General features: G+C 59.8%; 1 protein-coding gene across 3 annotated transcripts in view; it reads right to left on the bottom strand.

Annotated features, from left to right (window-relative positions):
- Positions 1-3,569: 3,569 nt before the first annotated feature.
- The window catches only part of ITGB2 (integrin subunit beta 2), a 49,772-nt gene continuing 34,023 nt past the window's right edge, over positions 3,570-19,318 (bottom strand). For all 3 annotated transcript variants that reach the window (XM_025381260.1, XM_025381259.1, XM_025381261.1), the window contains exons 6-16: positions 18,281-18,522; positions 17,115-17,270; positions 15,861-15,956; positions 13,310-13,399; positions 11,796-11,936; positions 9,970-10,157; positions 8,018-8,262; positions 7,314-7,533; positions 6,731-6,933; positions 4,653-4,819; positions 3,570-4,043 (exon numbers count right to left, since the gene is read on the bottom strand). In XM_025381260.1, the coding sequence (XP_025237045.1) occupies positions 3,981-4,043; positions 4,653-4,819; positions 6,731-6,933; positions 7,314-7,533; positions 8,018-8,262; positions 9,970-10,157; positions 11,796-11,936; positions 13,310-13,399; positions 15,861-15,956; positions 17,115-17,270; positions 18,281-18,522 (1,811 nt within the window). In that variant the 3' untranslated portion in view covers positions 3,570-3,980. The remainder of the gene's footprint in view (positions 4,044-4,652; positions 4,820-6,730; positions 6,934-7,313; positions 7,534-8,017; positions 8,263-9,969; positions 10,158-11,795; positions 11,937-13,309; positions 13,400-15,860; positions 15,957-17,114; positions 17,271-18,280; positions 18,523-19,318) is intronic.

Here is a 19,318-nt window from a genome sequence, read left to right as displayed (position 1 = left end):
CCTGTACTTTTGACAAGACAAAACACAGCTTGTTCCAGGTCAGGCAGCCAGTAAGAAGGAGAGCTGGACGTGGACTAGGGGCTCACCCCTGGAGTCTGTGCTTCTTCCCCATGTCTCAGGAGCTCCCCTCAGTTCCCTGGAACAAGGTTGGAATGTCAAAAAGACCTGAAAACTGGCAGGAAGATGTCAGAAAAACCACAGAATGGATTGAGGCATCTGACAGTTTGTCTTGCTAGAGGCACATCGGTGGGGGGGTGATCCAGGCCCTTGCTGCAATCACCAAGATGGATCTCGAGCAGGGGCACGTGTGTCCTAGGACCCTGGCTCAGGGCCTATTGCCCACTGCGCGGTGATATACCAACCTACCGAAACAGAGGGAGTTGCCGCAGAGAAAGACTAAGACGCATGGGGCAGCCAAGCGAGGAGATGGGAGGAAACCTCAAACCCGCCTACTGAGGGGCTTGGGGATGGCGTTTTTCAGGGATCTGGGCAGGTGATGGGGTCTGAAGCATGGGGATCACTGATTGGTGAGTATGAGGGGTGAAATAATGGGATGGGGGATGAAGAAAGCACATTCCTGAGCTGAGTCGGTTCCTTGGTGGGGGCCCTCACACCGGTTGGCGTCGGCTGTTTTGCTGGGATTCGGGGTGTGGAAAACACCTTAAGCAATTCTTCGCTTACAAGGTCCACGCTCAGAGATTCCACCTCCAGGAACAACAGGGGAGCAGGTGGTCCATGTGCCGGGTGATTCTTGTTAAGTTAGCAGCTGCAGTGAGGCCGGTGATGGTGCCTGCCACACCCTGGTCAGTGCCCAGCTCCAATTCTGCCCAAAGCCTGACTTGGAATTCTCAGTAATCCTGTGAGGAGGGTTTCATGCAGGGCTGGTATCTGATCTCGGCCGGACGTGCTCCAGGCCAGGCCCCCTGGTTGCCTGGTCACCTGGGGTCACCCTCCCCCATCCCTCCTTCCTGAGAGGGCATCACCACACTGCACACACCCCTGTCGACCATTCCTTGATGTCGACAATTTTTTTTTTTTTTTTTTTGAGATAGAATCTAGCTTTGTTGTCCAGGTTGGAGTGCAGTGGCGCAATCTCAGCTCACCACAACCTCTGCCTCCCGGGTTCAAGTGATTCTCCTGCCTCAGCCTCCCGAGTAGCTGGGATTACAGGCATGCGCCGCCGTGCCCAGCTAATTTTTGTGTTTTTAGTGGAGATGGAGTTTCACCATGTTGGCCAGGGTGGTCTCGATCTCCTGACCTCCTGATCTGCTCACCTTGGCCTCCCAAAGTGCTGGGATTACAGGCGTGAGCCACTGCGCCCAGTCAATGTCAACAATTTGATCTCCATCTCCTAGCTTTGCCCAGTGGTTCTCAATCTATAGCGTGCATTGGTATCCCTGGAAGACCCACAAAGCCCAGATTGCTGGGCCCACCCGGAGCGCCGCTGACTAGCTGGTCTGGGGCCAGGCTGAGAATGCGTCTCTGACAGGCTCCTAGATAAGGCTTGTTCTGCTGCCCAGGCCAGCCTTGGGGAACAGAGGCTCGAGGCCAGCGGGTCTCCAACCTGGCTGCACAGCAGCCTCCCCAAGGAACACCGAACACCAGCCACGGCAGCCCTTCTCCAGCAGGGAAGGGGCATTTAAAGCCCCAGGCGCAGGCTGGGTGGAGGTCACCTGAGCTGGGAAGTGGGCAGTGATGGAGCATCTGGCCATTTCTAGCTCCTCCCACCTGCCCAGGTAAAGGCTCCCAGGCATGTGCAGTAAAAGGTTATCACGCAGTTAGAAGTTTGTTTTTTGTTTGTTTGTTTGCTTTTTTTTTTAAAGCTAGGATCTTTCTCTGTCACCCAGGCTGGAGGGCAGTGGTGCAATCACAGCTCACTGCAACCCCCAACTCCCAGGCCTAAGCCATCCTCCTAACTCAGCCTCCCGAGTAGCTGGAACTACAGGTACGTGCCACCACACTACTAATTTGTTTTAATGTTTAGTAGAGATGAAGTCTCAATGTTCGCAGCTGGGTCACCAGGTGTGCCGTGTGACTCTTGTTAAGTCAGCAGCTGCTAACTTAACAGTCTCAGGTTCCAGGCTGACCTCGAACTGCTAAGCTCAACCAATCCTCCCACCTTGGCCTCACAAAGTGCTGGGATTACAGGCGTGAACCACCGTGTCTGGCCACAGTTAGAATTTTAAAGTAGGGGACCTAAAGCAGATGCTGACCACATGTGCCCATTTGCAGGTCTGCAGTGGCCCTGGCAGTGTGGCCAGTTGTGTGGCTTGCCCAGACAAACTGAGGGGTTTCCCAGGACAAGGGCCTTCCTGTGCTAACACCGAGACGTTCACCAACTGCAGCCGTGGCCAGCAGCCTGCTTGTGTCCAGAGCTCTCAGGCAGGGTCTGTGTGGAGCTTGGTGCTGAATTCTGCTCTGGGGCTGTGAGCAGCTTTAGCACAGCCCAGGGTTGTTTCTACACATCCCCTAAAGCGGTTCTGGCTCCCTCCCCTCTGAGTACCCCAGTGGGAGGCAGAGGGGGCTCTGTAGACAGCCAGAGGGCAGGTGTAGACACAGTTGGAGGAGAGGTGTAGACAGCTTGCAGGGGGAGATGTAGACAGCTGGAGGGAAGGAGTAGATGGCTGAAGGGAAGGTGTAGACACAGCTGGAGGGGAAGTGTAGGCAGTCAGAGGGGAGGTGTAGATGGCTGGAGGGGAGGTGTAGACAGCTAGAGGGGAGGTGTAGATGGCTGGAGGGAAGGTGCAGACAGCTGGAAGGACGGAAGGTATAGGCACAGCTGGAGGGGAAGTGTAGATACAGCCAGAGGGGAGGTGTAGACATAGTTGGAAGGGAGGTATAGACAGCTGGAGGGGAGGTATAGACACAGCCAGAGGGGAGGTATAGACATTGCTGTAGGGGAGATGTAGACACAGCCAGACGGGAGGTGTAGATGGCTGGAGAGGAGGTATAGATGGCTGGAAAGGAGGTGTAGATGGGTGGAGGAGGTGTAGACGGCTGGAGAGGAGGTGTAGACAGCTGGAGGCGAGGTGTAGACGACTGGAGAGGAGGCGTAGACGGCTGGAGGGGAGGCGTAGATGGCTGGAGGGGAGGCGTAGACCGCTGGAGGGGAGGCGTAGACCGCTGGAGGGGAGGCGTAGACTGCTGGAGGGGAGGCGTAGACCGCTGGAGGGGAGGTGTAGACCGCTGGAGGGGAGGTGTAGACGGCTGGAGGGGAGGTGTAGACAGCTGGAGGGGAGGTGTAGACCGCTGGAGGGGAGGTGTAGACTGCTGGAAGGGAGGGCAGACAGACACTCACTTTCCTGCTTTGCTTCTGCCCTGGCCAGGCTCTGCCACAGGTGCCTCCTTGGTGGGGCCACCACACCATTTCTGGAAATGCACCTAGGATTTGGGACAGGGGCTCAGGATGGGGCTCTGTACAGACCAGCAGGTGAGGAAGGAAAAGGGGAAAACAGAATCTGCCCATGGTCTGAAGCCAGCCTGTGTGGCCAAGGTCAGCAGGCAGGACAGGGCCCCCGTGCGCCTGGCCACCTTGCCAGTCGGGGGAACACAGCAGACACAGTGGCCAGTTTCCATGGACAGCCTGTGTTGAAGTTTTATTTTTTTTCTATACACATGATTGATTAACAATTTAATGAATGGGATGTCATTTTATACCCTGACAAGTTTAAATGTAAATAAATTGGCACCACCTTTAACCAGACTGTCCTGACTTGCACAGGAGACACGCTCCTCACCTCAGCAGCCTCAAGCCCTCCCTTCTCACGTCTCCATGCAAGGACTGTGCAGGTCAGAGCAGGGCTGTCCCCCCGATGAGCCCCTAGAAGCACCCGGCTGGCCATGGCTGTCATTTTGAGGGCAGAAAATAACTGGATTTCTGGTTAATTGGTGACATCCTCGAGAGCTGTTGCAAGCCATGTCTCGGCCGCGTGACGGGGCAGACGTGGAGGGCCCGACGGCCTTGTCTTCACCAAGTGCTCCTAACTCTCAGCAAACTTGGGGTTCATGACCGTCGTGGTGGCACTCTTGAAAAGGGGATTATCCTGGTGGGAAATGCAAACAGGCTTGTGAGTGTGGGAGGTTTTCAGAGCAGAATCTTTTTTTTTTTTTGAGACGGAGTCTCACTCTGTAGCCCAGGCTGGAGTGCAGTGGCCGGATCTCAGCTCACTGCAAGCTCCGCCTCCCGGGTTCACGCCATTCTCCGGCCTCAGCCTCCCAAGTAGCTGGGACTACAGGTGCCTGCCACCTCGCCCGGCTAGTTTTTTTGTATTTCTTAGTAGAGACGGGGTTTCACTGTGTTAGCCAGGATGGTCTTGATCCTGACCTCGTGATCCGCCCATCTCGGCCTCCCAAAGTGCTGGGGTTACAGGCTTGAGCCACCGCGCCCGGCCCAGAGCAGAATCTTTATACCTGAAGATACTCCCCGCATGGAAGCCGTCGCTTTGAGGAAGAGCTGGAGGTGGGGCAGCCCTCCCAGGGTCCCAGCACCGGCGGCCAAGCTCACCCACAGCGGCGGATGCCCAGAGGACAAGCTGCCCGGGGAGGCCGAGGTGCAGCCATGCATGGGTGTCCGTGGCCTCCCGCAGCAGGAGGTCGCAGAGTGTGGGACGTACACGCCCCTCTGCATGGGACCCCCGAGGATGGCCGCTTACGTTGTTCCACTGGGACTTGAGCTTCTCCTTCTCAAAACGCCTGTACTCCCGGAGGTCGCTCAGGTGGGTCAGGGCCTTCCAGATGACCAGCAGGAGGACGCCGATCAGCACGATGCCTGCCACAGTGCCCCCGACGATGGCGGCGATGTTGGGGCCCGCCACGCACTCTAGGAAGAAGCAGCGCACCGAGCATCAGTCCAGCCCCATCTCACTGGGCCGTGTGTGCCCACAGGTCCGAGGTCACCGCACAACACAGCACTTAGAGAGACGGAGGTTCCCAGGGCCCTGGCTCACCGTCCATCACCACGGCCAGGGGTCAGTGAGAACCTGGCCGAGCCCCTGCCGGATTCAAGGCCAGGCTCCATGGTTCCAAATGAAATCTAAGGGCCACTGCCACCACCCCTGCTCACAGAGAAGAAGGCAGGGCCAGGGTACTGGGCAGCCAGGGCAGAGCGCTAATACTGGGAGGTAGGAGACGGTGTGAGGGACCCCACTGTTCTACATCAGAGTTCAGAATAAGGCTCAGGGTCCCTGCTGGCATTCGCTCCCCCTACTGCGAAGGTGATTTATGGTCGTCAAGGACAGGCCCAAATCTGAGCTCAGCAGGTGAGGCCGCTACCAGGATGAGCAGTGTGAAGTCCTGGTTCCCGCAGCAGCTGTGCTCGCCTCCTGAGCATGGGGGCTGTGGCCATAGTGGACCAGGCCCACAGCTGCTGACCCTGGGACAGACAGGCAGTCCCTGGCCTGACCTGGCACCCTCACTCCCCATACCCCTTCCTGCCATCCTGACCCACACCCTCACTCCCCGGGCCCCCTCCTGCCGTCCCGACCCGCACCCTCACTCCCTGGGTCCCCTCCTGCCGTCCCGACCCGCACCCTCACTCCCCGTGCCCCCTCCTGCCATCCTAACCCGCACCCTCACCCCCCGTGCCCCTCCTGCCATCCTGACCCGCACCCTCACTCCCCGGGCCCCCTCCTGCCGTCCTGACCCGCACCCTCACTCCCCGTGCCCCCTCCTGCCATCCTGACCCGCACCCTCACTCCCCGTGCCCCTCCTGCCATCCTGACCCGCACCCTCACTCCCCGGGCCCCCACCTGCCGTCCTGACCCGCACCCTCACTCCCCGTGCCCCCTCCTGCCCTCCTGTCTTTCCTGGTGGGGGGGTCTGCCTTCCTTCACCTGTCCTCAAAGGTGAAGTGACTTGACTGGGATTGCACAAACCAGACATGACCCAGGTCTGTCCCTCAAAGTGGCCTGCAGGTGTTCCTGCCCTGGCAGGTGGGGGTCTGCAGCCCCAGGCCCACGTGTGGGTTGTGAGCTCCAGGCATGTCACCTATAGGCTCAGAGCACCCCACTGCCTGCCTTGGGTCCCCTCCTGGGGAGGGAGGAGCTCCCAGGTCTCAGTCCTGCAAGAGTTCTGGCTGGCTGCTGGCCATGCCTGATGGAGTCTGCCTGCAGCCCCCCAGTCCCAGCCCCTCTGCCTCTCGGGAGCCTGTGGAACATGAGACCTGAAAAGACAGGGTCAGTGCCGCCAAGGTCACCGTGGGGCTGGGCCTGGTTCCGACTGGAGCCAAATGAGTGACGAGCAGAGAGTGTTGGGGGATGGCAGTGCCTGGTGCCCCTGGGCCCTTCCAGGGCTGAAAGCCGAGCACCAGGATCTCCCAATGCCCTCAGGGGAGCCTCACTCAGCAGCCTGACCTCAGGCCACCCCTAGGGACCTGCAACTCCAAGCCTGGCCCCATGAGGCATCCAGTGGGAGATGACCTGGCCCGGGCAGTGTGGCATGCTGGTGGGCCTGCCCGGTGTGGAGCAGCGGTGCCCCGGGGAACAGGCCATCTGCTGCCCAGCTTGATGCGGGGTCAGGTGAGGAGGGGATGGAAAAGGGAGGCTGCTTAGGGTGGGGGGGACTGGCCTCTGGCCTCCTTGCAATGCCACCAAGGGCATCCCGCATGGCTCACCCACCCTGCTAGGCCCACACCACTGGAGGTGAGACCCTGCTTCTGCACCACCCTCGCCTCTGCAGAGACCCCGCAGTCGGAGCTCTGGAGCCGGTCCCCGCTGCACCCCAGTGGCCTCACCTCGGCTCTCATCCACATAGATGATGTAGTGATCCCACCCGTCCTGCTGCTCCAGCATGTACGTCACCCAGCAGCCCTCTGAGTCCCTCTCCTTGCAGGTCCTGCCCTTCACGGGGTTGTTCGACAGCTGCAGGCGCCGACACGCTGCGCTGCAGTTCTTCCCGAAAGGGCCTTTGTCGAACTTCAGGCACTCAGCACAGGAGCTGTGGGGAGCCAGGCGTGAGCGTGGGTGCCAGGGCGTGCGGGGGCTCAGGCATCGGGGGCTTGGGCTTGGGTGTGTGTCCACCAGGTGGGGCAGGTGGGGTTGGGGTGTCCTCAGGCCAAAGAGGGGGCCCGAGTGGGGCAGATGCGGGGTGCAGTGGGTGAACTGGGAGCCTGATCCCAGGGCCCATGGCAGGTGTGCACAGGAGGGAGGGGGGCACAGGGGTGCAGCGGCCGCTGAGGGCTCCTTAGTCCAAATGCACCCGCAGAGAACCCTGAGGTGCAGAGGTGCTCACTGGGGGCCCTGAGTGAGCCCGGCTGGTGGGGAGGTGGCCAGGGAGCAGGGATCCCTGCCCGCCCTGCCTGCTCCACCTGCACTCACATGTGCTCGCCGCAGGGTGAGGGGCAGCCGGGGCACTCCTGGCACAAAGGAGGCTGGTAATTCCTTTCGCACTCACACACGTTGCAGCGGCACCGGCCACGGCCGCTGCACTCGACGCGCCGCGCGTTCAGGCAGCCCTCGGTGGTCCTCTCGCACTGGCACGCTGAACCTTCGAAGCCCTGGAGGCAGCGGCACTTCCCGCAGAAGCAAAGCCCCCTCGCTGGAAGACGGGGGCAGCACGACTAAGCTCCTGCTTGGCCTGGGGACCGAGACCCGCCCGAAACCCCACTGCCGTTGCTCCCTCCGGCCCACCTGCCTCCTCCAGCCTGGGGGATGTGCCTGAGCAAAAGGCACCGGGCCACTAGCCAGGCCTTCCAGCCCCCGTCAGCCATGTGGCCACCTCCTGGCCAGTCTGGGCCTGCCCCTGCCCTGCTGTGAATGGGACCTCGGTAGGGCTGTGATCGTTCCTCCTGTGGACCCTCCCCACAAGGACCCCTTGCCCTCATGGAGACAGAAACTGAGGCAGGGCGGGGTGCAGGGTCGTCCAGGTTCCTGCTGACGCCCAGTGGCCGGGCAAGACTTGCGCTGTCTGTCCTCAGGATCCCCCCTTTCTGTTCCACTCGTTGCGTGTTCCAGAATGCACCCCCCAACGCCGAGTCTGTGCCGCAGGACGGCTGTTGTCCAGCAGGGACCCACGGGCTCACCCGGGCCGCCGCAGACCTGGCCGTTGTAGCGCTCACAGTTGACGGTGTCACACTCGCAGTACTGCCCGTATATCATCTTGCCGGGGATGTCGCTGGTGTGGCACAGACACTGCCCGCAGACGCAGTCCCCCAGCCCTGAGCAGATGACGGAGTTGTTGTCCTTCCGGCAGCTTCCTTCCAGCTCCTGGCTGCTCCGGCCCTGCGTCTGGCACTCACAGGTTTTCCCAATGTAGCCAGTGTCACACCTGGGGACAGGAGGAGCTCCCAGGTCAGGCTCCCCACAGTGATGTGAGACGGCCGCCCCGTCCTCCAGGCCCCTTGCCCTTGGTGGAGAACACCCCTATGGCACACTGTCTGTGCCTTCCTCGAGGCCTACTGAGGACCTGCCATGTACTAAATGTGCTCAAAACGTGCAGGGGCCCTGGGCTCCCTCCCCAGGATGTCCCGAGGGGAAAGCAGACACCTGGCCTCGGCCTGAGCATGCAGCGGCTCGGCAGGCTCACTGTGCAGCTGTGTTGCCGCCATGCACATGGCCTGTGCTGCGACACTGGTACCCTGTGAGTGGCTGATATCTGCTCCTGCATGCCCCACATGGTGGCCAGCGGGGACTTGGCACTGCCACCTGCCACAGCCCCGCCCTCTCTCCAGCCAGCTGCCGCCTGCGTTTGTGCACTGACCGGCCAGGTTGTGGGAGAACTCAGGGACAAGTGGTTTTGTCAGATGTGGAAGCTGTCACCAAGACGCGGGCAGACAGGAGCCCCTGAGGCATCCTCAGGGACGGCCCTGCCATGGGCAGGGCCCATGCTCCCCAGAGGAGGAAGCCACAGGACCGAGTGTCTGATTACCTGCGGCAGGGCACCCCGCGACACCTGCCAAGTGTTCCGACTGAGTCACGCCTACAGTCCCGTGAAGAGGCCGCCCCAGGACTGCACACCCAGGATAGTGGGCAGGGTGGGCACTGAGGCACGGGGACAGCCAGAGACCACCAAGACCACAGAGACCATCACTGTCCTGAGAAATGGGAGGAGGCTGGGGGCAGCAGGGACCTGCAGGTGGGGAAGGGCACTGCCACCGGGGCGTGGACTGGCACAGCAGTCTGGAGAGGGGAGGAGGTGGCCAGAGCAAAGGGGGCAGAGCCCTGGGAGGTCAGCCCAGCAGCACCGGCCAGGCAGGCAAGGAAAGGGGGAGAGCCATCCAGCCCCAGGGTAAGCTTCCTGGCTGAATGCCGTGTGAACCTCCACCTGTCCCCAGCTTCTCCCTGAGGTGGGGTGCCCACGCCTGGCAGGGGGTGTGCACTCCCGAAGGGAGGCCTATGGGGCCCAGGCTGCCAAAGCAGTCACCTGTCCCAGGAGGCTCTCTGGCCTCTCATGCCCCAGGGCTGCCAGCCTGATGGCCTTGGGTCCCCAAGGACAGAGAGAAGCCAGCTCCGAGGGTCAAGGAAGGTCGGGCAGAGAAAATGACGCACTCAAGGCCATGGGCACGCCCAGTGGGGACTCCTTGTGCCCCTGACATGGGCCTCTATCCTCTGGTGAGGGGGTCCTCCTGCCCACCAGTCCCCTGCCTTGGGTCCTCCATGGCCAGAGAGTGTAGAGTACAGGCTGGCATCGCTGGTGCCCTGGCTCATGAGCATGGGGGAGGGCTTGCCGAGGGTTTCTGGGTTCCAATCCCAAATCTCCCCACCTCCTGCAGAAGGGGGCCCCCAGGACGCCCGATCTGTGGAGTGGGGGAGGGGATGGAGCCACCTGCGCCCACCTTACCTGCTTACACCTGCCCTGTGGGGTGGGGCTGGGGGAGGCTTCATGGGAACCTGCACCCACCTCACCTGCAGACACCTGCCCTGTGGAGTGGGGCTGGGGGAGGCTTCACGGGGACCAGGGCCCACTTCACCTGCAGACACCTGCCCTGTAGGGTAGGGCTGGGGGAGGCTTCACAGGGACCTGTGCCCGCCTCACCTGCAGATGCCACACTCCAAGAAGCCCTTGCCATGGCAGAAGCTGCGGTCTCTGCTCTGGTCCCGGCACCGGCACTCACACTGGGGAAGGACCCGTACGGTCACTGTGTCCGTGAAGCCCAGTGCCCGGATGACAAACGACTGCTCCTGGATACACTCTGTGGCCGTGACCTTCACCCGAAAGGTGACCTGCAGGGCAGTGCTGGGCTCAGGTGGGGACCTTCGGCAGCCAGGGTCACAGCCCGGCTTCCAGCCCTCGCCTGCTGGCCTCTGCAGGGGTCGTGGGGGGTTCAGCGTGGGAAGGAGGGGATGACTGGGAGCAGGGAAGAGCTGATGCTCAGATCCGAGAAGCCAAAGTCAGCTGGCAAGGAGGTGCTCTGCCCGCACTCCCGCTCTGACCGGCACCAGGATCTCTCAGGCCGCACATCGGCAGAGACATGTGACACGCAGACAGCAAATCAAGATAAGCTGAGCACACTCCCACTCAGACCACCCAGCATGAGGGAATGTTCTGGTGAGAAGCCACAGGCAGGCCAGGCGCCGGAGCTCACACCTGTAATCCCAGCACTGTTGTAGGCTTAGGCGGGCAGATCACCTGAGGTCAGGAGTTTGAGACCAGCCTGACCAACATGGTGAAAGTCTGTCTCTACTAAAAATACAAAAAGTCGCTGGGTGTGGTGGCGTACGCCTATAGTCCTAGCTACTCGTGCGGCTGAGTCAGGAGAATCACTTGGATTGTAGTGAGCCAAGACGGTGCCACTGCACTCCAGCCTAGGCGACAGAGTGAGACTCCATCTCACAAAAAAAAAAAAAAAAAAAAAAATCCACGGGCAACATTTAGGGAGAAACGTGTTTGAAGGAATTCCAAAGTCATATTAAAAAAGTGCAATGAAAGCAAGTGTCGGCCGGGCGTGGTGGCTCAAGCCTGTAATCCCAGCACTTTGGGAGGCCGAGACGGGCGGATCACGAGGTCAGGAGTTCGAGACCATCCTGGCTAACACGGTGAAACCCCGTCTCTACTAAAAAATACGAAAAACTAGCCGGGCGAGGTGGCAGGCGCCTGTAGTCCCGGCTACTCGGGAGGCTGAGGCAGGAGAATGGCGTAAAAACCCGGGAGGCGGAGCTTGCAGTGAGCTGAGATCCGGCCACTGCACTCCAGCCTGGGCGACACAGCGAGACTCCGTCTCAAAAAAAAAAAAAAAAAAAAAAAAAAAAAAAAAAAAAAAACAAATGTCTTAATGAATATTAGTTAGCAGCTAGCAAAACAAAAACAAAAAACAAATGATTGGATAATAAACTTCAACCTGAAAGATTAGGGAAGGAACTCAGTGTCCATTTCTAATCACCTGTGTGGCCCATGCCTTAATGTGTCTGTCAAAAAACAAAATGAAACACGCAGAAAATCATGAGAACGAACCCAACCCGGGTCTGCCATTTGTGCCTGTTCTGTGCGTCCGGTGTCTGCCCCCAGGGGGTGCAGCCATCACTCCATCCCTCAGTCTACACTGGCCTGACCCAGGGATTTGGGGTTCCAGGTTGATGAGTAGGACTCTTGGGCCAAGGCGTGTGTGAAGCACCCTCTCGGCGCCCTCTCGCTGACATTCATGACACCAGCTCCACAAGGAAAGTGTCTGGCCTCAGCAGAGAGGGGGTGAAGGAAGGAAACGGGGACCTGCCAGTGGATGCTGCCTGCCCCCAGACAGCATCTGATGCCTGTGTGCCCCTCCTTGCCCCTGTCAGAGTACTGAGATGGGGACCCTGGCTCCTTCTGACTGTCCCCGGAGCCCCTCCGCGTGCTGGGATAGGGACTCTTGTGGTCAGGCTCACCGGGACGTTGATCTGCACGCCGTCGCAGTCACCTCTGGACTGGTCCTTGAGGGTCACTCCATTGCTGCAGAAGGAGTCATAGGTGACTTTCAGGGTGTCGGGGAGGGCGTTGTGATCCAGGAAGACCCTGGAGGAGAGTTTCTGCGGGCAGAGAGCGGCCACTCTTAGGGGCGAGTCTTTCTGCTGTCCTGGCCCTGCCTGGCCCAGTGGTTTAGACCCGTCTCCACTTCTCCTCTCCCTGCAAGTCCCCAGTGTCAGCTAATGACACAGAGGAGAGAATGGCAGGATGTGCCGAGGATGGCGGGGCTGCCAGGGCCACAGTCCTGACCCCAAAACAGCCCGACCACAGGGACCAGCATGGAGCCAGGGTGTGAGCCTCAGGAGTGGGAGCTTCTGCTGCTCCTCAGCCTTGAGTCCCCAGGACCTAGCACAGGGCAGGAGCTGGATAAATTGTTCAAGCGATAAGAGAGACGGGGAGAAACAGAGAGGCAGAGACAGACAGAGATGAGCAGAGCCAGAGACAGAGACAGAGAGACGCAGAAAAACAGAGAGAGACAGAGACAGAGACAGATGGGGCAGAGACAGAGAGAGACAGAGAAAGACAGACAGAGACAAAGACTGAGAGACAGAAGGAAATTGAGAGGAGGCACAGGGACAGGTTCATAGGGGCATCAGGTTCATAATGGCCAGGGCGGTGGTGTCACCTGCATCCTCTGTATAAGGACAGAAACACCTCGGGCAGTGGTTGGTACCCAGGAGGGTCTGCTCTGGGGGTTTGGGGCTCACAGGAGGCTACAAGAAGCCAATGGCACCTCCTCCACAGACCTTCAGTTTAATTCAATGACCCAGCGTTTGTCAGAGGCGCTACCGTATTGGGCTCCCTCAAGCCAGCAGGACCTTTGGCCTAGAAGGATCCAGGCCAGAATTCTGAGAACATCTCTCACCGGGGGGTAGATTTCCAGAGCAGTCTGGGACCTCTGGTGCCTGGGGCCCTGAGCGGTGCCTAGTGTGCACTTGTGCCTACCTATGCCCACCAGGGCCTCGGGCTTCCCCGGGGAGCAGCCCAGGGTGCAGCTGGGCCATGCACCAGGAAGAAATTCAGTGGGTGAGGGCTTCTCTGGGGCTTGCCCAGGACAGGTGTACAGAGCAAGAGGAATTCCACCCCCCAGGGTGTCTTCCCAGGGCCCAAGTCCACCGTGGGGGTTTCCTGTGGCCTCCTCCAGCCCCAGGTGCCCTGTCTACCACCAGAGTGTCCACCCCTCTTCCCCATAGAGACCCACAGAGAAGAGTCCGGCATGAAGAGGGCCTGAGCTTGGGTTTCAAGGAGCATCGCCCACACCATCAATGAGAGAGGACACGGAGCTCCCCGTGGAACTGCCAGGCCAGGGTGTCCTGGAGGCTGCAGACAGCCCACAGGGCAGTGGCTCTCCTCCCAGATCACCCTCCTGCTGACCTGCAGTGGGGAGGTTGCTGGCCACCCCATGGGTCCCAGCTGAGCGGTGTGGGAGACTCACATTGTAAGCGTTCTTAATGAGCTGGACCACATTGCTGGAGTCGTCAGACAGCTCCCCCACCGCTGACTTTGGGATGATCTCAGTGAGTTTCTGTTGGGCAAGAAGACCAGACACGGCATGGCTAGGACCTGTGCCATGGCATCTCCACGCACTGGGCTCACCCTGAGGACCTGTGCCACGGCGTCTCCACGCACTGGGCTCACCCTGAGGACCTGTGCCATGGCGTCTCCACGCACTGGGCTCACCCTGAGGACCTGTGCCATGGCATCTCCATGCACTGGGCTCACCCCAGGGGCTTCTGCAACTGCAAAATGGCTGGGACGGTCCTCAATGCAGTTTCTCGCTTGGTCCCCAGAGTGTGTGGTCAGCGATGTGTGGTAAGGGGGGGTAAAAAGCCCTGAGCTGCCCGGGGCCATGCCTGGAATCCCAGCACTCGGGAGGCCTATGTGGGAAGATCTCCTCCTGCTCCCATTCCAGAGCCTGGGGAACCTACGGCAGGAACCGCTGGTCTCGCTGTGGGCCCCAACACACCACGAGGTTGAGCTTGTAGCTGGGATTCGGACCTGACGATGGACCCCTGTAGCTCAGCAATGTGCACTGTACAAAAGAGGCGGCCCCGGGCACGTTTCTTCCCCAAACCCCGCGTGCGTCTCCTCAGCCTAAGCAGCAGGGCAGCGGCCGTGAGGCTGCCCAGCTGGGCAGAGCCCCGGGCAGGGGAAAGAGGGTGCCCTGGTTTCCTGTGTGCCATTTTGAAGAAGATGGTGGTGACGGCCTTGGAATGGCCAGCAGGTCGGTCACTGTCTGGATGAGGATAATCAGGCCCTTTAGGGCAGCTGCTCTGTGAATTCCCTGAGCGGGTGAGCTCAGTACCCACGATGCTCTGCCGACTGGGCACCACTGCCCTTTTCACAGATGAGGAAACTGAGGGCTCGCGGTAAGGAAGGGCCTGGGATGTCCTGTGGTAAGTAACAGAGCTGGGTGTGAGGTGAGCCGCCCAGGGTCCTGTCCACCCTGAAGAACTGGGCACGTGGCTGCATAAAGTACGATGACAACCACCTCCTTCCTCCAGCTCAGTCCTTCTGTCCCTGTGGCCTCGGGGCCACATGCCGTGCAGGCTGCCACAGGTGGAGGCTCCTTTCAGGAGGGCGTGCAGCGTTTCCTTCCTTCTAGCCTGGCTGGTGCCGACAGGACAGAACAACACTCATAGGCAGAGGGGGCTGCAGGGTGCCACCCTGACCACCGGATCATCATCTCCCTGTTTGGTCCTTCCTCTGTTCCACACTGTATGGTGCTGTTGGATCCAATTGCTGCTCTCCTCAGAGACACATGGAGGGGGAGGCCCTCTGCTCTGCGGGCTGAGGGCTGAGAGCCCCTGATGATGGGAGTCAGACCGTGCTTTCCTCCCAGAGGCTGTGGCCTCCACATCGGTGCAGTGGAGATGAGCTCCCTGGCCTGGGGGGTTGGGGAAGTCAGGCCTGGTTCTAACTGCACTTTCCATGCCCAAAGCATAGGACACAGTTGTGCGAGGAGGGTTGTCCTTCTCCAGGTGGGGTGGACAGGGCTGCACAGACAGGAGGCTACGTCCTTCTCGGGTGGGACAGATAGGGCTATGCAGACCAGAGGGCTGTGTCCTGCTCCAGGTAGGATGGGCGGGGCTGTTTCAAAGCCAGTGCTGAATCCCAGGGCTCCATTTGCTTGGTTTGGCTCCTCCCATTTGAGGCATTTATGGAAGGCTTGTCTCCAACAACATATGGCAGAAGGGTGTGTCCTCCGTGTGCACAAGCGGTGGTTTCCCTCGGGAGGTGGCCTGGTTTCTCTCCTGTGCACCTTTGACCTTTAGTGACTTTTGTCTGTATCCTCCCACCTCGGGCAGCGGCTGGCACCCAGGAGGGTTTGTTTCGCAATAAACCGTAACTGTGAGTTTACTGGTTCCTGAGCTCTGCAAGTCCTTCCAGCAAATCACTGACCCTGAGAGTGGTCTTGGGAACCCCGACAGCACCTGAGTGACTTTAACGCACAAACCTGCTCAGGCCAGGCTGAACACATGGCACGGGCGGTGGAAATTCGGGATGAACGTATTTCATTGGGGGCTTCTGCTTCTAGGAGCAGAGCTGGTTATCGGCTGTGCTTCCTTTGTAAAACTCATCCCACCCCACGCTCCAAGCTTGTGAACGTTTTTGTGTAATTTTATCTTCGTGGAGAGTGTTGATATTCAAATGTATGTGAGCATAAAATAAGCATGTTTCCATAAAATAAAGAATTGTGCTATATTCCAGAAAAGAACAGAAAATATCACCAATGCCAAGACATGCTGTTAACACAGCTGAGTTTCAGGGACAGGGAGGAATTCCTCCTCCTATCGACACGCAGGTGTCCTGTCCTGGACGGGAAGCCTCAGGCTCCTCACCCACGGGCATCTGTGAGCCGGGCCGGCTGGCCCTCACGTGCCCAGCATGTGGAGGTGGCACTCAGACCTGCAGTGGCGCTGGGTGTGGCCTGCGGCTGAAACGTGCCTCTGCCCGATAGATGCTCAGGACCCAACAGCACTCACCTCGTAGGTCTTCACCATCTTCTTGGTCACCGCGAAGATGGGCTGGATGTTGTTTTCGGCCAGCTTGTGCGCCAGCTGGCCCACCGATGGGTAGTCCTGGAGAAAGGAGGCCCTGCTCAGCTGGCCCCGAGTCTGAGACAAGCCTTCCAGGTGCCCGCCCCTGTCTGCCCCACTCAGCCTTAGCCCTGCCTGTGCTTCGGACCCTTTCGGGGGAAGGCTGGAGAGGCAGAGGCTGCCGCGCAGGAGTGCAGTGCAGAGAGCCGCCATGGCCTCTGGGCAACGTGTGCATAGACTTGGGCTTTCAGAGTCCAGGCAAGAGCAGCATTTGAGGCGTATCACCGTGGGACTGGGGATGTACACGGGGCAGAATCCCAGCCTGCCCCACACGGTGGACCTGCTTTCGCACTGAGAGGCGCTCAGTTTCAGCAGAGGCCATGAGGGTCAGGTGCGGCTCTCCCTACCCAAGTTCCAGGACCCGACAGCCGTCCCTCCCCTGTCTGTGGCTTCGGCAGAGGACCTGAGTTTTGCATCTCTAAAGTCCTTTGCCGCCCCCAGAGCCTATGATGTCAGGCCGCAAGAGCATTGCACCACGGCCAGCGAGGACAAGCCCCTGTGACCGGTGGTGGCCTCTGGGCCCACGGCTGATCCCAGCCAGAGGTCGTGGCCCCTCTGAGCCATTGAAATGCCTCTGCAGAGAGAGGCTCGTCCTAACCCTGTGCATCCTGGGTCCCTTCTCGCCTCTGTCCCTCCCCGCATTTTCCTCATGGTCCCCGCAGTCCCTCACCCAGCTCAGGCACTGGGGACAGGAAGGGGCCACACTGGAGGAGGCGGACTCAGGGGCAGCAGGGAAACTACAGAGGAGGCCAGGAGGAAGAGGAGGAGGATGCTCCGGGATGGGACCCTGGCCAGCGGCGGGGACAACAGGGCGCGGCTGTAGCCTGGGGGCGGTTACGGTACCTCCACAGCCACTGAGAGCCCAGGTGCGGGGGCAGTGGGGCTGGAGACCAGCAGGGCCTGGGAGTGCCACAAGGGCGAGGCCGGGGCTCAGCTTGGCTGCCCCCACCAACCCCACCCTCCCCTGGCCTGAGGCTATTCCTGGGAGACCCCACACCGCCACTTGGGGCTTCCAGAGGTTTCCTCGGGAATCTGCTCCTTGGGTTGGAAGGAGGCTGTGTAAGGTGGAGACCCCGCCTCGTTCCCTCCGTCAATGGTGTCCTGCCAGGCGGTGCCTGGGTGCCTGGGGTGGGGACTTACGAACTCGTTGCTCCTCTTGTACATGTTGTCCTCCAGGTGACAGCGGCCGTCATTGGGGGTCAGGATGGCACCCAGCTTCCCGTCGCCCGCGAAGTGGAAGCCGTCGTCGGTGGCGAACACCAGCAGCCGTGTGACGTTGCGCCAGCCGATTTCCTCCTGAGAGGAAAGCGTGGGGGGCGGGGTTACCTGCCTCGGTTTCCCAAACAGGGCCCTCTGGAGCAGAGGAGACAACGCAGAGCTGGCGGGGTGACCCGGAGGCTGGCGCTGGTGCCCCTTTCCCTTGGGTCTCAGGGACCCAGCTGTGTTCCCCCAGACGCCACGCCCAGGAGGAGACAACAGCCCTCAAACACCCCGTGCGTGTGTGAGGCGCAGGGAGCGCAGACATGTGTGGAAAGGCAAGGAGAGTCACATGGTTGTGGTCCCTGCACTTCAGAGCTGGGAACAAACCCTCAGGAAACCATCCCCAAGGGGGAAAACCCTGGTAGACACGTGAACCACATGCAGAACCAGCGCAACACAGAGGAAGACGAGCCCGAGGGGCCTGGCAGACCTTGAGCCCACCATGGACAGCCTCTGGCAGGCGCGTTTGTGGGCTGTGCATGTCCTAGGCCGTGACCCCACACCCATGAGCAGTGTGTCTACGCTGGGCCTGCAGGGAAGCTGGAGAGCTAAGGTGGGTTGTGAGGGGAGGACGGTGCGCAGCCTCAACACAGCCCAGGGACCGTGGCTGCTTCGTTAGGCTCACAGTCACAGACTGGGTGGGCAGGATGTGGAGAGACGTGCACTGGGCAGCCAGGGCCCACCCGGCCTGGAGGGAGGAGGGCGGTTCCACCCCAGGAACCACGGGACCAGCTGCCTAGCGGCCCTGTTCTACCCTTGGCCACTCGCAAAATGTTTAGGCTTCAAAAGATTTGCCCAGGGTCACAAATTTAGTTCACAGCAAACAATGAAATCTGCGCATGATTTTTAAACCCCCATGGCCACTCCCTTCCTCCTGCCCTTTCCTGCATGGGCAGCAGCAGGGTGAGGCGCTGCCCTCCCCAGGCCCAGGCTGGAGTCCCTTAGATGACCTGCCAGCCAGGGTACGCCACTGCTCCCCCACAGTGCCTGACAGAGCCCCCAACACTGGGGGAAGCCGGGGACCCAAGCAGGGGCAGCGGCCTCACCGGGCAGGCGGCGACCTGCATCATGGCGTCCAGCCCACCCTCAGGTGCATCCAGGTTTCCTGAAATCAGCTGCTTCCCGACCTCTCTCTGAAACTGGTTGGAGTTGCTGGTCAACTTCAGCACGTGCCTGAAGGCAAACGGGGCCTGGCACTCTTTCTCCTTGTCAGGACATGGGTTTCGCAGCTTATCAGGGTGTGTGTTCACGAACGGCAGCACGGTCTTGTCCACGAAGGACCCGAAGCCTGCAGGGCACACGGAGGGGCTGGGGAGGCGGCAGGCTGGCCCCAGGTGGGAGGGCCAGCTTCAAAGGGGCCTGAGGGCGAGCCTGTTTCCTCTGTCCTAGCAGGGAAGGGGAGAAAGCAAGATGGCACATGTGGAGTGTGTGTGAGCATGTGTGTTGTGCAAGCGTGCATGTGAATGTCTGTGGGTGTGTGTGTGCAATCATGTACATGTGTGAGCACAAGTGTATGCATGTGTGTTCCTGCATGTATGTGTGTGACCAGGTATAAGTGTGGGCATGTGGACATGTGCGTATGCGTATCTGTGCGTGTGCAGCCATCTGCATATGTGAACATGAGTGTGTACATGTGTAGCACAACTGTGTGTGCACATATTCCTGTATGCATGTGAGCATGTTCAGGTGTGGACACACCTAGTTCACATAGGTGACCAGGTACATATGTGGACATGTGTGTTTGCGTATGATTTGTATATGTGAGTGAAGACATACATGGGTGATCAGGAGTGTGCATGTGAGCATGTCTGTGTGTGCATGTGTGTGCACATGTGTGTGAGCATGCATTTGCATGTCTGAGTGTGCATTTTTACGTGAGCATACATTCGCGTGTGTAAGCATGCAATGGCGTGTAAGCATACACTCTTGTGTGAGCATACATTCACATGTGAGAGCATGCATTTGTGTGAGTATGCATGTGTGAGAGCATGCATTTGTGTGAGCATGCATTCACATGTGTGAGCATCCATTTGTGAGTGTGAGGATACATTCATGTGCGAGTGTGCATTTGCATGTGTGAGCGT

Source organism: Theropithecus gelada, chromosome 3 (genome assembly GCF_003255815.1).
Source record: "Theropithecus gelada isolate Dixy chromosome 3, Tgel_1.0, whole genome shotgun sequence".
Classification (NCBI taxonomy): domain Eukaryota; kingdom Metazoa; phylum Chordata; class Mammalia; order Primates; family Cercopithecidae; genus Theropithecus; species Theropithecus gelada.
This window is presented reverse-complemented; position numbering and strand designations above follow the sequence as displayed.